Source organism: Nothobranchius furzeri, chromosome 1 (assembly GCF_043380555.1).
Source record: "Nothobranchius furzeri strain GRZ-AD chromosome 1, NfurGRZ-RIMD1, whole genome shotgun sequence".
NCBI classification, from domain to species: Eukaryota; Metazoa; Chordata; class Actinopteri; order Cyprinodontiformes; family Nothobranchiidae; genus Nothobranchius; species Nothobranchius furzeri.
The window spans coordinates 33,149,598-33,167,173 of record NC_091741.1 but is presented as its reverse complement, the minus strand read 5'-3'; the positions used below and the strand labels follow the sequence as shown (position 1 = coordinate 33,167,173).

The window sequence follows — 17,576 nt, the reverse complement described above, 5'->3', positions numbered from 1 at the left end:
GTGTACTGGTGTGTATCGTTGTGTGTTACTGGTGTGTATCGTTGTGTGTTACTGGTGTGTATCGTTGTGTGTATCTATGTGTATCATTATGTGTATCTGTGTGTATTGTTGTGTGTACTGGTGTGTATCGTTGTGTGTATCGTTGTGTGTTACTGGTGTGTATCATTGTGTGTACTGGTGTGTATCGTTATGTGTATCTGTGTGTATCATTATGTGTATCTGTGTGTATCGTTGTGTGTATCTGTGTGTATCGTTGTGTGTATCTGTGTGTATCGTTGTGTGTATCTGTGTGTATCGTTGTGTGTATCTGTGTGTATCGTTGTGTGTATCTGTGTGCATCGTTGTGTGTACTGGTGTGTATCGTTGTGTGTATCTGTGTGTATCGTTGTGTGTACTGGTGTGTATCGTCGTGTGTACTGGTGTGTATCGTTGTGTGTACTGGTGTGTATCGTTGTGTGTACTGGTGTGTATCGTTGTGTGTTACTGGTGTGTATCGTTGTGTGTTACTGGTGTGTATCGTTGTGTGTTACTGGTGTGTATCGTTGTGTGTTACTGGTGTGTATCGTTGTGTGTATCTATGTGTATCATTATGTGTATCTGTGTGTATTGTTGTGTGTACTGGTGTGTATCGTTGTGTGTATCGTTGTGTGTTACTGGTGTGTATCGTTGTGTGTTACTGGTGTGTATCGTTGTGTGTTACTGGTGTGTATCGTTGTGTGTTACTGGTGTGTATTGTTGTGTGTACTGGTGTGTATCGTTGTGTGTACTGGTGTGTATCGTTGTGTGTATCGTTGTGTATCGTTGTGTGTATCGTTGTGTGTTACTGGTGTGTATCGTTGTGTGTTACTGGTGTGTATCGTTGTGTGTTACTGGTGTGTATCGTTGTGTGTACTGGTGTGTATCGTTGTGTGTACTGGTGTGTATCGTTGTGTGTTACTGGTGTGTATCGTTGTGTGTTACTGGTGTGTATCGTTGTGTGTATCTGTGTGTATCATTATGTGTATCTGTGTGTATCATTATGTGTATCTGTGTGTGTTGTTGTGTGTACTGGTGTGAATCGTTGTGTGTTACTGGTGTGTATCGTTGTGTGTATCTGTGTGTATCGTTGTGTGTACTGGTGTGAATCGTTGTGTGTTACTGGTGTGTATCGTTGTGTGTTACTGGTGTGTATCGTTGTGTGTATCTGTGTGTATCATTATGTGTATCTGTGTGTATCATTATGTGTATCTGTGTGTGTTGTTGTGTGTATTGTTGTGAATCGTTGTCTGTATTGTTGTGTGTATTGGTGTGAATCGTTGTGTGTTACTGGTGTGTATCGTTGTGTGTATCTGTGTGTATCATTATGTGTATCTGTGTGTATCATTATGTGTATCTGTGTGTGTTGTTGTGTGTACTGGTGTGAATCGTTGTGTGTTACTGGTGTGTATCGTTGTGTGTTACTGGTGTGTATCGTTGTGTGTTACTGGTGTGTATCGTTGTGTGTTACTGGTGTGTATCGTTGTGTGTTACTGGTGTGTATCGTTGTGTGTTACTGGTGTGTATCGTTGTGTGTTACTGGTGTGTATTGTTGTGTGTACTGGTGTGTATCGTTGTGTGTACTGGTGTGTATCGTTGTGTGTATCGTTGTGTGTTACTGGTGTGTATCGTTGTGTGTTACTGGTGTGTATCGTTGTGTGTTACTGGTGTGTATCCTTGTGTGTTACTGGTGTGTATCGTTGTGTGTTACTGGTGTGTATTGTTGTGTGTACTGGTGTGTATCGTTGTGTGTACTGGTGTGTATCGTTGTGTGTATCGTTGTGTATCGTTGTGTGTATCGTTGTGTGTTACTGGTGTGTATCGTTGTGTGTTACTGGTGTGTATCGTTGTGTGTTACTGGTGTGTATCGTTGTGTGTACTGGTGTGTATCGTTGTGTGTACTGGTGTGTATCGTTGTGTGTTACTGGTGTGTATCGTTGTGTGTACTGGTGTGTATCGTTGTGTGTTACTGGTGTGTATCGTTGTGTGTTACTGGTGTGTATCGTTGTGTGTATCTATGTGTATCATTATGTGTATCTGTGTGTATTGTTGTGTGTACTGGTGTGTATCGTTGTGTGTATCGTTGTGTATCGTTGTGTGTTACTGGTGTGTATCGTTGTGTGTTACTGGTGTGTATCGTTGTGTGTTACTGGTGTGTATCGTTGTGTGTTACTGGTGTGTATCGTTGTGTGTTACTGGTGTGTATCGTTGTGTGTTACTGGTGTGTATCGTTGTGTGTACTGGTTTGTATCGTTGTGTGTACTGGTGTGTATCGTTGTGTGTTACTGGTGTGTATCGTTGTGTGTTACTGGTGTGTATCGTTGTGTGTACTGGTGTGTATCGTTGTGTGTTACTGGTGTGTATCGTTGTGTGTACTGGTGTGTATCGTTGTGTGTACTGGTGTGTATCGTTGTGTGTTACTGGTGTGTATCGTTGTGTGTTACTGGTGTGTATCGTTGTGTGTTACTGGTGTGTATCGTTGTGTGTACTGGTGTGTATCGTTGTGTGTTACTGGTGTGTATCGTTGTGTGTTACTGGTGTGTATTGTTGTGTGTACTGGTGTGTATCGTTGTGTGTTACTGGTGTGTATCGTTGTGTGTATCTATGTGTATCATTACGTGTATCTGTGTGTATTGTTGTGTGTACTGGTGTGTATCGTTGTGTGTATCATTGTGTGTTACTGGTGTGTATCGTTGTGTGTTACTGGTGTGTATCGTTGTGTGTTACTGGTGTGTATCGTTGTGTGTTACTGGTGTGCATCATTATGTGTATCTGTGTGTGTTGTTGTGTGTACTGGTGTGAATCGTTGTGTGTATTGGTGTGAATCGTTGTGTGTACTGGTGTGAATCGTTGTGTGTACTGGTGTGAATCGTTGTGTGTATTGTTGTGAATCGTTGTCTGTATTGTTGTGTGTATTGGTGTGAATCGTTGTGTGTACTGGTGTGAATCGTTGTGTGTATTGTTGTGTGTATTGGTGTGAATCGTTGTGTGTACTGGTGTGAATCGTTGTGTGTACTGGTGTGAATCGTTGTGTGTATTGTTGTGTGTATCTGTGTATATCGTGTGTTGCTGGTTGAACCATACAGGAAGTGTCATCCAGGGCCTTGTCCCCGAAGTAACAGATAAATATGCAGCAGGATCCAGCCTGACCTTTGACCTCTAACCTCCCAACCTATGTTATTCGCTGTGTCTCAATTCAGGGTCTGCATCCTTCGAAGGACCCAGTCTACCCGGCCGACGTGGGCTGGGTCCTCCGTCGGCCGGGTAGACCGGATGTTAACGGCTGTGAATTTGGACAGGCCTAGCCTTCATGAGCTCCCGCCTCTCCCTTGGCGAACGTTCCGTCGCCTAGCAACCGTGGAACCACTGAGCAGAAGGGACTTTAAACGATGGAGCTGGAAGTTTTATTTATGTAGTGTTAAAGAGTTATTTAATTTCCCTGTAATAAAAAGAACCAATCCTCATTTAAATAACCCGGTGGTCATTAGATGGGATCCATACTTGATGTGGATCTTTAATATCTATGGTCATTAATTAAATTATAACTCTTTAACACTACATTTAGCTTTTTAATCATTTCCTCGACCGTTGGAGAGCTAATCCAGAGAAAATACTTTCGACAAGCTGAGCAAAGATGTGATAATAGTTTTTAATACTTTCTAAGGGTCTTAATCTGGCCAAAACCCATTTATCACCTTTTAAGACTTTAAGACCCAGCGGATACCCTCTAGTAAACAATTCTCATTTGTAAACAAAAATAAAATTCAAGAGTTTAATGCAGAACTGATTTTATTTAGATATTTCTTTTATATGTACATGTTTAATCTTTATTAACCATTTTTTTCTAGCAAAGTAAAAAGCTGTCAAAGTTCTCCCTTCTCTCCTGTGCCCTCTGCTGCTCTGCCTCCCTCTGCAGCCTCATGTCCTCCCTGATCAGATCCAGAAGCTGGTCATCGCTGTCACCTTCCCCTGGATGCCCATTTCCTCCAGAATAGTCTTAACAAACATGTAAGAAAAGAAACAGGAAGAGAAAAGAGGACAACGGGTTATTCCTTTCATGTTTTCGCAGAAAAAATAAACTCAAACGAGTTTTTAAAATATGAGATGTTATTGTACCTCCATGCCACAGCCGCCGAACACTTAGCTCCGGTGATCATGTGGTCCATCTCCGCCCTAAGCTTAATAAACTCCCTGGTTTTCTCTTTTGTTCCTAAAATACAAACTTCTATTAAAATCAGGGGGAAAACGTAGCGGGAGAAGTACGACACCGAGCGGCCGAACATACGAGCCGAGACCGCAATACAAGCACTTTTACTGTAACATTTCTAACTAAAATAACGTTCATGTATCACAAAAAGTCCTTAACCTAACAGTTTTCAAGTTTATACTGACATTTATATGCACAATCCTCTCCGACAGCTCCCGCTTCGCTGTCCACCATTGTTTTTAAGTTTTTCTGCCGGCCGGCCCGCAAGGCATCTTGGGAAATGCTACCTATTGAAGGATACACCGGACCCATCCTTCATTCAGGCGAAAAGAAGGCCGCATTCGTCGACCGCATTTGAAGGAGTCTTCGAATTGGGACAGGCCTGGTCGCGGCGCTGTGTCGTAACCGGCCGACGAATCCGGCCGAGGTAGGATGCAGACCCTGAATTGAGACACAGCCATTGATTCTATGGTCTTTCAACTGTAGAGGGGGCGGGGCTTTGATGTAACAGATGCTGGGTTGTGTTACAATGGTCATCAGATGTTTGTCTTTGAGCCAAACATGGAGATTCCTTTCTTACTCGGTTTAGTAACGATTCGTTTTTGGCAGACATGTTTCAGCTAGCGTCTCTAGCTGTCGTGATGGTGACATCACTTCCTTTTATCCACGGGCAGCAGAGGACGTGTCTCCCTCTACTGTCCGTGCCCTCCTTGCTGATGGCGCTGTCCCATTAGTGATCCACCTAGATGACTCCATCGTCTCTGTTCGTGGTCCTGTGTCCACGTCTCCTTATTTCTATCGCTTCTCTGACCCATCGTTTGTAATTTAGTTGTTCTGTGTTTATGATCCGTGTCCCGTCCCAGTCCGTTACGTGGTTTTCTCTTGTGCGGGGGTGTTACGGCTGTTGTACTTTCTGCTCTTGTGTGTCTTTGACTTGTGTCCCTCTCACACTCTTTGATGTTCTGTTGTTCGTGTGTTGATCGGTGTCCGGTTTCTCCTGTGTGTGTGTGTGTTTGTGTGTGTGTGTAATTACAGAGTCTGTATGATTTATCTGCTGATATCTTGTCCTTTGGGTGTACTAATCTTTTTCTGACTGTCATGTACGGTTTTGTTTGTGTGTTTCGTTATTATTTTTTCTGCGATGCCCGTGATGTATGGAAGGGTTATAACTGGTTCTGGTTCTTCTTGTTGGTTCGTTTTTCTTTCTATTGTTGTTTGTAGTTTTCTTATTGTCCATGTTGGTATCCGCAGGTTTTAATGCACTCTGAATGGGTCGGACCTCCAGTTCGTTGTTATTATATCTGCTCTGTGGTAGAACGCTCTGATGAGTGACATTTCTGTAGGCTCTGATGTCCATAACAAGTACTGCTCTGTTGGTTTGTGTTATTTTTAGGGTTGTCTGTCTGCCTGGTTATTCTCATGCCGTCTTCTTCTTCATGTGTAAACCTTCTGCTGTTCAGGTTTGGTTAGTGTCTCCGTTTCCATGGCGAAGCCTTCTAGATGTTTATGGTTCTGTTATACATGACGTAAGTGGAGTTAGCTAGCAGTACCATTGTTTTTACATCATTTCTGTTATTTAGGCCTGTTTTTTCCTGCAGTGGTTTCTATCATTTAGTTTTTCTTGATATCCTCTGTTGTTGTTTTTGAAATGTTTGTGTGTTTCTGTCTTCTATCATCCGTTCCATTTGTCGGTTACTGCTGTGGTTCTGCTGGTAAAATGGTGATGTGCCTCCCGTATTCGTTTAGTGAAGTCATGGCTGCGCTTTCCTCTTTAGCGCTGTAGCTACGCTGAGTTTATCCACTTTTAAAACCACAACTACATTATTTCTTAACTCTGGCTTTACTTTCATCTGTGATTTGTTGGCATGCCGGTTCTGTTGCTACGGTGAATTCATCATATGGTAACTTTTGTGGTGTTATGGCAAAGTTGAATGCTTTCTTCTGCTCCGGTTAGCCCGTTAGCCCGTTAGCCCGTGCTGTGGAAGGTTGCAGACCCAGGAGTTCAGTGTGCTTTTATCCTGTAGTTTTTTCCTTTTCTGTCTGAGTTTATTAAACTTCTTAGTGTTTCTTGGCTTAACTCACTGAAACTCTTTTTCTTCTTGCTCCATCATGTGTCCTTTTGTCTGTTCTTCTGTTTTAAGTCCAGAGGTCTTCTTTCCCGTTCCACGAGTTTCTCTTTGGCTAAGATGCTTCTTATCCTTTCTTTGAGTGCTTTTCTGGTTCTGTAGGCTTTTGCTGTTTGGTGTCCTCACCTCGGCATCTCCAGCTGAAGCAGAGGCGGTTTTTTACACGTGCTAGCTTTAGATGTAATCGTTCCAAGCGTCGGACGTCCCCTCTTGCTTGCTCTCCGTATTTTCCTTTGAAACTCTTAAAGGAGGACGCGGGCAGTAGAGCGAGACACGTCCTCTGCTGCCCGTGGATTAAAGGAAGTGACGCCACCATCACGGCGATCTGTGACGATGGTTAGAGACACTAGCTGAAACACGTCTGGTAAAAACTATCTGTTACTAAACCGAGGAAGAAAAGAACGAGAAAACGGTTAACGAAGGCGAACATGGGGTGAACGTACAAAAGAGACACGTGGAGAGTTGTCTCTGATCCACCGACGGATCATTTCCTGACAGGTTGAAACCAGCTGAAGCATTCGTTCCCATAATTCCTTTGTCCTTCTCCACACAGAGGATCTCATTTTCACAGTACAAGCTTTTGACCTTTGAACTCTGAGTCTCTTCTGGTTTTTCATCCATCTCTGTTGACTAGAGTTGGTTCTGTTGTTTTTAGCCATGTGGGTCTGCTGTCTTTGTCTTCGGTTCCTGTGCCTGCTCCAGCAGATACAGTCTAGTTGTCATGGAAACGGAGTTTGAATGAACCTCTGGTCCTGGGAAAAGCAATCACACTGAACTGTATAGACTGTCTGTCAGCACCTTGCTCATGAATCAAAACCAGGACCCTTTTGTGTTCAGACGTTTAATCTGTGCCCTTTAGGGTTTCAGCGGGAGCTGGGCGGGTTTCAGGACATCTGAAACCGGTTCTGGTGGGCCAGAACTGTGACTGTAAAGTTGTTCTGGTTCCGAGTCAGCTCCAGCTTTGTGTGGAGGGCAGTCGGGTCTGATTCTGCTGTTATTTGGGTTTTCTTGTCTTGTGCTGGTCTTTGTTTTTAAGGAACTTGTTGGATCTCTGGACAATAAACAGTGTGTTGCAGCTCTTTATTCAATAGTTTAAAGGCGTGGTTCGCTGGTTTAACACATCTGCAGTGGTCTCTAGTAGGAATGAATGGCTTGTGGGTACAAAAGTCCTGGTGTGCCTGTTTCATGATCTAGAATATAGCCAGAGCAGAGGAGAGCTTCAGACTAGGGTTGCAGAGATTAACTGGGTTGACCATTAACCGCGGTTAACCCCTCGTAAAAATGTCTCTAACATGGCCTTTAAATAATACAACACACAACAGCCCGACCCTCATGGACAAAAACAAAAGCGAAACTTAACGCCGCAGCAGCTGAACCAGTGACAACAACCATCATGACTGCTCCATTTCCTCCTAGGAAGTGGTTGAAGTCTCCATATACAGCTTACTGTATTAGATAAATTCCCATATTATTCCTTAGGAAATAATGAGATCAATCTGTTTCTTGATCGCCTGTCTCTTTTATTTAGGGAGACGGAGAAGTTAAAAGGAGAGAGAAATAGAAGTTCTTGTTCCACTTTATTATTTTGTGTCATGATGATAAACTGATGTTAAATTCAGCTTAAAGAGAAACTGGGAGGAAGCTTTGGTTCATTTTAAGTTACAGGAGATCTTGTCTCCTACCTGCTCCTCCAGAGACAGCATGGACATGAGGGTCACATGGTGAGGGTCACATGGACATGAGGGTTACATGGTGAGGGTCACATGGACATGAGGGTTACATGGTGAGGGTCACACAGGACAGGTTAGTGGAAAGGTGTGTAGTTAGCTGGTTAGTGAAGGAGATCCATCAGCTGGGTAATTTAATCCTAATCCAGCCCACAGCCTTCTGCTGGTGTTATTATCAGCAAGAATAAAACACACATCTTAAATATGATTGGAAGTGTAGAATTTGTTTTGTGTTTTATTATTTTCTGCATCAAACAGAACTTGATTCATTCTCCAACATTTCAGAAACGAACCACTGGGTTCAAATGAAATTATGTCAAACATTTCATTTGGTGTTATTTCTGACACCCATCAGCTGTGGCATAAACATCTGACTCTAGAGCTGCTCAGAGACATTAAACACTCGTATATGAACCCATTATGTATTTTATTATTACATGATGTGTCCTGTAGGTTTTCAGTACTTTTTTAGATTTTGTGAGTTTTTGTAAAGCGTGTTTTTCTCAGCCTGAGGCGTGGTGTTGAACCAGGAAACAGATGTTTTACTTTGTTAAATCTTCTTAAATGTTTAAAATATTTTGTCCTAACCTGTTGTGGATGGAGAGATTTTCAGGGATGGCAGCTTGTGTCAATTACGTTTTAGATAAAAAAAAATAAAAAGCAATTATCTGACATCTTCTATTTATCGATGAAAACAAATCAATATGAAATAATCGTGATGCATCGTGATATCGAATCAAATTGAATCGTTGACCCAATAATCGTAATCGAATCGGGAAACAAGTGAAGATTCACACCTCTACCCGACAGGAAGGCTCCAGGTCCGGATGGCTTTCCAGCAGAGATTTACAAAGAATTCTGGATTATTCTGTCTCCAGCATTCTTCAGAATGATGAAATAAATAGAAGAAAATGGCGGGCTACAGCCGAACATGAGTCCTGCTAAAACCAGGCAAAGACCCAGCATTTCCTACCAGCTATCGCCCAATTTCTCTTATTAATGTTGATCTCAAAATAATTTGTAAAGCCCTGGCAAAAAGATTAGAGAAGGTAACCCCCTTCATAATACACCCTGACCAAACTGGGTTCATTAAGGGTAGACAGTCGTCCACAAACTCACGTAGATTACTTAATTTGATAGATTTCTCTCAGAAACATAGAAACTAGTATATTATCTCTGGATGCAGAAAAGGCTTTCAACAGAGTTAACTGGAAGGTCTTATGTGCAACTTTACATAAATTTGTTTTTGAAAATTCCTACATAAACCGGTTAAAACAGCACGTCAGAACAAACGATTACACATCAGCTGGCTTATGTCTTCAGAGGGGGACCAGGCAGGGACGCCCACCCTTCTCCTCACTGTTCGCTATCCTTATTGAACCACTAGCGGCAGCAGTCAGGCAAACAACAGGTATTAAAGACATAAAGTGTAAGAAGATAGAACATAAAATCAGTCTTTATGCTGATGATGTTACGTTTTCTCCAGAATTCTCGTGCCTCAATATGTAGTTAAATAAAAATGTAAGCTTAATAAAGTAGAATTACAAACACCAGCAAGGGTATTAGACTTCTTTAATCTCAATCACCCCAAACTCCTATCTAAAGCAGGGCTGTCGAACTCAAATTCCCACTGGGCCGAAATGAAAAACTGGGACGAAGTCGTGGGCCAAACTCAAATTTTTTTTAAAAGTGACGGCAATGTGCACATCTTCCTTTATCTGCAGCCATGTGTGGTCGAACCTTTTTATTTGGAAACAAACTTATTTTTGCAGTAAGCCTGAATGTGGAATAGCCAAATGACACACGAGCAAATCGATTTTAAATGAAGCACGTCGGTGGTATTCGTTTCTTATTTTGTCTCAATTCTTTTAAATATTTGTATTCCTTAAAATGTGTATCCATTATTTTTGAATCTTTTAAGTATTTCTATTTTATGTTTTCTTGTTTATTCTTATTTTTTACTCTCCTTTGTTGCTCCTGTAATGAATGTTGTCGCTGCTGGGACACCAGGCTTTCCCCACTGAGGCACAATAAAGGGATTTTCTATTTATTTCTGTTCTATTCTTCTATCTTTACTCTTTCCTGTTTTAAAGTAGGTGAAATATTTTTTCACAGGCCAGCAACAAAAATAAATAATAGTAATTCTCTTAAATGAAAATGTAATCTCACCTATTACCTTTCATGCTTTGGAGCAGAAAAAGTGCATCAAATCTAAATAGTGCAAGCTCACTTTGCACCGGTCTGATTTCCTGTGATGCTCGCCTGTTCCAGCCAGAAACTCCTGCATGTCTGGGGTTGGCTCTGAGCCGAGGAAGGAGTTCATCAGTGAGACTCCTGGGTTGTCTACTTCATCTTCATCACAGACAACAGTTGCTCACATAAGTTAGTGCTGCTGAACATGGAGAGCATCTGAGCAGCTGGACCATGCAGTTGTGTGCGTGTGGAAAGATAAACACTGCAGCAGCCATAGAGTCATACTTGAGACTTGAGTGTCGTTGAATCATCTCGGTCTGGAATTTGGTCGGTGTGCTTTCTGTCAGCAGCAAACATTACTGAGCGGTTCAAATGCATTTCTGGGCTTCAAAGTCGGCAAATTGCTGATTAAACCCGGTGCTGAGTAAGAGGAGCATTTTCAGTTTGTCCGATGCCGAGGACGCTACCGCTGCAGACGCTGATGCTAGTAGCATGGATGCTACACTACCGCTGCAGACGCTGATGCTAGTAGCATGGATGCTACACTACCGCTGCAGACGCTGATACGAGTAGCATGGATGCTACACTACCGCTGCAGACGCTGATGCTAGTAGCATGGATGCTACACTACCGCTGCAGACGCTGATGCTAGTAGCATGGATGCTACACTACCGCTGCAGACGCTGATACGAGTAGCATGGATGCTACACTACCGCTGCAGACGCTGATGCTAGTAGCATGGATGCTACACTACCGCTGCAGACGCTGATGCTAGTAGCATGGATACTACACTACCGCTGCAGACGCTGATGCTAGTAGCATGGATGCTACACTACCGCTGCAGACGCTGATACGAGTAGCAGGGGCGCTAATGACTGTAAAGATACCGGTTTTTCTCCTTGAAGCCTAAACGTGTTCCATCTTTGTTGAAACACCTTCCTTCAGCATCGATCTTTCTCTTCCTGGACATTTTGCGATGATGTGTGGAGTTATTTTCACTTGTTGCATTAAGTAAACACGAATTTGGAAACATTGCAACCTAGTGGCTAAATACTGCCACTGCAATGGGAACACCATCGCCAAGCATTATGGGAAATGTAGTTTATAGTCAATGTATACTTTGAAGCAGCGTAGACCTATTTTAAGACACTTGAAGCTCTCGCCGGCCACATAAAATGATGTGGCGGGCCACATCTGGCCCGCGGGCTTTATGTCTGACACGTGATCTAAAGTATGTAAGACACTGTCCAAAGTAGACGATTCAATAGCAATTCCTATAGAAAAATGGGAGGTGGATCTGTCAGTCAGCTTTGACCTGAATTCCTGGTCTCAAACTTTTTAAAAACCTTTAAAATGACCAGAAACCCCAATTTACAATTAATTTAATACAAAATTCTGCACAGAGTACACTACACAGGTCATCGGGATGGGGTTTGTGTCGTCTGTCACCTGTACACACTGCACAGACAACAATCCTGACAGTTATATCCACACGCTGTGGTCCTGTCCAGGGATCCTGGGGTAGAGTATGTGAAGACCTGTCAAGGTGTCTGAAATGTGGCATCTCCCTCATTTTGTTTACTGGGAAACCTGGACGAGGTCCAGATAGAAACCAGTTTGGTTCATGTGGCTCTGGCTGCCATATGCATCACAAAGAAAACGATCCTCATAAACTGAAAAAATAAAGGTAATCTTTTCATTAACCAGTATAAAATACTTTGTTAGATCATATTACACCTGAGACAGCTTCTGCCTGTCTGGGCTCCTTTGATCGGGTCCATCACATAGCGATGATGGAGGGTCATTGACATTGTCCCACGCCATGCTGGAGAGGGATGGGTCGTAAACATCTGGTGTGCTTCTGGGTTCTCCGGCCATGAACACAGTTTATGTCTTTGCTGGTTGATAGTTGAACTGGAATAGGGAAACTTTTGGGTTTGTCAGCAGAAGACAACATTTTGGGAATTGTGACCTTTGGAAGACACACAGAAGACTGTTGCATCGTGGGAGGACTGTAGGGAGTGATGTTATTTGGAGTGGTGGTGTGAGAGATGGCTGAAGAAGGTGAAGATGGCTGGGATGTTAACAGTCATGTCTGTGGAAGAGAATCCACCATAGATGTATATCTGTGGGACTGCACAGCATACCGATGTTAGCGATTAGCTTGAGCCATGTCGGTTAGGAGGAACGTTCCAAAACGGGTTAAAATTATCGATGAAACTAAAACATCCATATCCATGAGAAACTGGGGATCGGGCCGGAAAACAGACATTCTGCTGCTCTTCAGAACGTCAGACAGATGTTAACGTGCTGTTGAGTGATGACAGACTCCCGCCCGGCGTGTAACATCGTTCGATCCCACATGAATGATCCCTCTAACTGAAGCTGGGATGGAGCTCAGCAGACCAGGAAGTTTATCCAGGAGAGCAGGTATGGTGGCTGATGGAAAACATCTCGTCATGACGATGAAAAAGCGGACATTCCTGATGGTTGAATCATCTACCAGCAAAGTGGTCGGTGAAAACCGTGGACGGGGTGTAGAGGGCTCCTGATTTGTGTTCCTGTGGAGTAGTGGAGGATTCTGGGTTTGGGTTCCTGTGGAGTAGTGGAGGATTCTGGGTTTGGGTTCCTGTGGAGTAGTGGAGGATTCTGGGTTTGGGTTCCTGTGGAGTAGTGGAGGATTCTGGGTTTGGGTTCCTGTGGTGTCGGGGAACTGGAGGGTTTGAGGTGGAGGAGCTCACCTCCTGAGCCAGGGCAGGTGGTCCAGCAGAGTGTCGACACACAGCATCCTTCAGTATTCTGCGTTGGGCATCAGAGGCTGAGGTCTGGGAAGGGAGGGGACTGTGGAGGTTGCTTCTTACGGACTACAGGCTCCTGCTGGATGTCGTCAGCTGGTAGAGAGGGAGCCTGGAGGTATCAGCTGGTTGTTCCTCAGCAAGTGGAGAGAAGCGGTTAGGAAGACTGAGGTCAGGTGTGTGTGTGTGTGTGTGTGGGGGGGGGGGGGGGGGGGGGCTCTCCTACGGCCACATACCACAACCTGAGACTAAGATAAAAAAGGGTCAGGAGTAGAGCTGGGCTGAGGCACCCCTAAAGTTAGACATTTATTACCGTAAATCCTCTAATAGAGGCCCGGGCCTGTATTTGACTCAAGCTCATCAAGCTCCAGGCCTTTATTGGAAGGAGGGCCAGTATTAGAGGCAGGCCTCTATTTCTATTTGAGCAAAATGAACTAATGGTTCGCTGGAGTTTTTGACAATTAAAATTACGCCCACATTTTCAAAGTTAAACACATTTCTTTTAACAACGCTAGTTTCTGCTTCAGCCCTCTCCCCCCTCCCCCTGCACTGATGCGCCTGCAGCCTCTCGGAGTTCCTGCTGCTCTAAACATTAAAATATTTCATTTTCTGTTCCTCACTTCTGATTATCTTCAATGGTGTCTGTTTGTTGCAACCAGCAGGTACAAAAACTAACTTGTTTTTATTTGACTATTTTTCTGTCCTGCCTGTTTATTATCTTCCTGCATCTCCTCTCAGTCCTAAAGAAAAACTGCTACCTGGGTTCATATATATTCACCTTATGAGTTACCTTTGAACTGCAGTTCTAAAAGATCCACCGACCGCTAAAACAGCAGAGTGCTCGCTGCTTGCCGGCCGCATCAGTGATCGGTGTGTTGGAGGACAAGGTGATGCGCGCAGCGCCCCGCTCCACAGCATGCAGCGAAACGCATCAGGCGCAAAATAAAAGACAGAAAACATTAAAGGAAATGAACTGACATGAACGATCGCGTGTCAGTACCTACGGTCTGGCACAGCACGTCCCCCCCCCCCCCCCCCCCCCCCCGAGCGCAGGAGCTTGTCCCCTGCTGACAGCAGGCTGCTGTCTTTTCCGTGGACTGCATCTTGCCGGTCATTATCACGTGACAGCGACTAGTCGACGACAGGCATAAAAAGTCACTATAGTGAAGTCGACTAGTTCATACACCCCCTACTGCTGCTCTCCAGAGTGTTCTGCAGCATAATCAGCACGTTCTCTTTGAACTTGATAGTGTAATGACCTGGCTGGGGTTGTAAGCCAGGTGCATTCTGGGTATTGTGTTATATGTGTTTCCTATCGTTCTGCTGGTTCCTATGTGCTGATTTGCGTGTTGTGTGAGTGTTGTGTAAGCCACAGGGAAGGTGATGTGTGTTCTGTGGAGCGGGTTGAATTAGCATGGTTAACTGACACCGTGACTGTGTGGTAGGAGCGTGATAGAGGATCGTGTCTGTAGCGTTACAAAGCGTTGAAGAAAAAGCCTAATAAAGGTCTGTGTGATCCTCTACTGCCTCCTGCTGGTTGATTTGGGGACTATAACCCTGCCGCTGAGACGCTCATACTTGCTTGTTACCACATTCCACCCGGCCACAATAAGAGACCGGCCATTATTCACCTCCGCTGATTCCGACACCGGCCAAAATTGGAGACCCGGCCTTTAATTGAATATCGGCCTATATTAGAGGATTTACGGTAAATTATCTATTTATTTTTACTGTTGGTGGTGATTTTTAACACATTAGTAATATCTGAAAACCATACAATAGGTCAAAATGTTATATTTTATAAAGAGAAATACAGCAAATCTCCCCTGTCTCAAAAATGGTTTGATCCTGCCCGCCTTCCCAGACTCTGATGCTCTGAGCCTTCCTGATTGGCTGATTTGCTGCCGTTAGGGTGACCAGGGTTCCGGCAGTAGCTCAGGAGGCAGAAGGTTGGAGATCAATCGTGACTCCCTGCAGGGAACTCTGCAGTTGTGTCCTTAAGCAAGACCCTGGTGGTGGTCGGAGGAACTGGTGGCCTCTGTTACCATGCCCCAGGGCAGCTGTGGCTGCGTTGTAGCTCATCACCATCAGTGGGTGAATGGATGAATGACTTGTGTTAAACACTTTTGAGTAGCTAACTTAGGAAAGCTAAACAAGTGCAGCCATTTACCATTTACCATGTTTGTGTTGCAGCTGACTGTTGCCGTGCAACAGGATGAATGGATACGAAGCTTCGCCGCTCACCGCCGGTGCCTTTGGCTCCTACATCAAGTGAGTTTTTCACCGGATCAAGAGGAAGTTTAGATCCAACTCCTGTTCTGTTCAGTTGTCTCGTTTAATCTGCTGATAATAAAATGTGTAAGTGACTGAAGAACAGATTCTGGACCTTTAAAGGTGCGGAAATAAAAACTCTGCATGGGAAATAATAATAAAACAGTGATGTCCGATAGAGCTAGAGGCTAACGTTGAGCTAACGTTGCTAACAGCAAAATGTAAGCTCTAAAAATATCTCAGGCTACTTTTTAAACTACCTACACGGACTTCCATTTATTTAGGACATAATTGCTTTTTATTGCATACGAAGCCGCGCTCATTAGTTTTTTTTTAAGAAGCTGCTCCTAAAGGTGTCCCCATCGACGTATATAAATATGGACATAGCCCGACCATTGCTCCGCTGGGGGCAAGTTGAAGCCATGAATGGGACGTTCCCACCACTGGGAAAAGAGGTGGAGCTGAGGGTGGGGCTGTTACGTTTATAACAGGGTTGGAACAAATGTAGCTACTAGCTAACTTAGCTAACCCAAGAAGCTAAGAAGGGCTCCAGGAAGCGGGGTAGCCCGCTCGCACGGCCGACTGGCTCCCATGCGAGGCTGTAGTCATGCTGGTCACCTGTGGAGATGTAATATGGACTGGGACTGTTAAATTACAAGTGGAGCCAGACCGCTGTGACCGGGAGTACTGGCCTTGTGGATCCGCTCATTCTCCACAGACTGAGACCAGCGGAACATTAGCTACATGCTAACCAAAGCCAACGGAGTTTTCCTGGCGTTTTTAGCGTTAACGTGTTTTTCTTGTTAAAAATACCTGGAAAAACATTGTTAGCTTCGGGTTAGCATGTAGGTAATGTCCCGCTGATCTCCAGCGGTGGAAAATGAGCGGATCCACAAGGCCAGGGCTCCCATTCGTGTCGTTTGGAATTGTAGAATGTCTAACGAAGGTTCCGTCGTTCTCGCCTCATTGTTATAGCGCCAAGTTCACATTTTCTTTACAAAACTCCCCAAAAACAGCTTCTGTTGGTGCTGATGGCTGGAGAACAGTCTGCACTTAGCATGGGAAGACGGTTTGCTGCTAAATGAAATAGCCAACCGTAGTTAAAGGAGAGAAAGCTGGGATCTTCCTTGGACATACTACGATCCCGGTCGCAGCGGTCTGGCTCAACACGTTATATTTCAACCCTGTCCGCGCGTCGGCTTCCACCGGAAAACGGGAACAGCCAGCCGCCTGCTCTAGCAACTGGTTTCAGGCAGGAGGCAGAAGACGGACACCCACTCAAGGTTCTCATCCAGCAGCAGCCCCACCAACATGTCTGACACAGCTCTCTTCTGCTGCCAGTGGATAAGGGTGGAACTGCTGCTTTAGCCTCTTCCCAGAACCGACTAACGGGGGCTGGGGTGTCCCCCACAGGCCCCGGGCACCCGCTGGTGCTCTGTCCTCCAGCCCTAATGGAGAAAAGCTCCAGGAGCGCTGCATTGCTCCAGATTTTCATCTCAGCTGATTCTGTTTACAAAAGCTAAACTTTTTGCTCGTGTTTACGTTCATTTTAGATAAAGTTGCCAGCCGGAGCTCGGCAGCAACTCCCCACATGATCCGACATCTCGCCGTGTATAAGCCAGACAATTACTGCAGTATTACTACCAAATGCTCTAGATTCTCGCATCGCCGTGCTGCGTTTATAAGACACACCATGGCGGTAATATTGTACCGATTTGCCGGCACAGCGTCTTGTAAAAAGGGCCGGTGTGACGTAGATCTGTCTAATCCTAGAGTTTCATCGTCTGTTTCCCATCAGAAGCTCTGATGCAGGAGATAGGTGTAGGAGACTATTCTCATGTTCAGCCTGCATGAAACACTCAGAGTGACCCGTTGGAATCAGAGATAATCATTCGGAATAGTTTTCCAGGGTTCCACGCCTTTAAAAATGACCTGCATGGTCAGCTGGTCTGGGATCAGCGGACCGTGCAGAACAGAGAGACCCTGATCAGAGCTTCCTGTCTAATGAACGCTGTTTCCTGGTTCCAGTGGACGCAGCTCACCATCGCCAGAGCCTCCCAGAAGCAAAGCCAAGAGCGGTGCCAAAGCTCTACATGGTGAGTTCTGGTTCTGGTTCTCTGGGCTGTAGAACGTGAACTGAGGTCTGTCTTCTGGTTCTGTTACTTCTCACTTTTCAACAGGGTCAGACGAGTCGTACTTTTTGCGTTCGTCTTCCAAACAGAAACGGAAAAGTCAAAGTGAG

The 17,576-nt window shown here is 44.6% G+C and overlaps 1 protein-coding gene across 8 annotated transcripts in view; it reads left to right on the top strand.

Annotated features, from left to right (window-relative positions):
- Positions 1-17,576, top strand: part of eps8a (EGFR pathway substrate 8a, signaling adaptor) — an 85,151-nt gene that overhangs the window by 12,214 nt on the left and 55,361 nt on the right. For all 8 annotated transcript variants that reach the window (XM_070555752.1, XM_070555709.1, XM_070555684.1 and 5 more), the window contains exons 2-3: positions 15,257-15,334; positions 17,363-17,430. In XM_070555752.1, coding sequence (XP_070411853.1) covers positions 15,279-15,334; positions 17,363-17,430 — 124 coding nt within the window. In that variant the 5' untranslated portion in view covers positions 15,257-15,278. The remainder of the gene's footprint in view (positions 1-15,256; positions 15,335-17,362; positions 17,431-17,576) is intronic.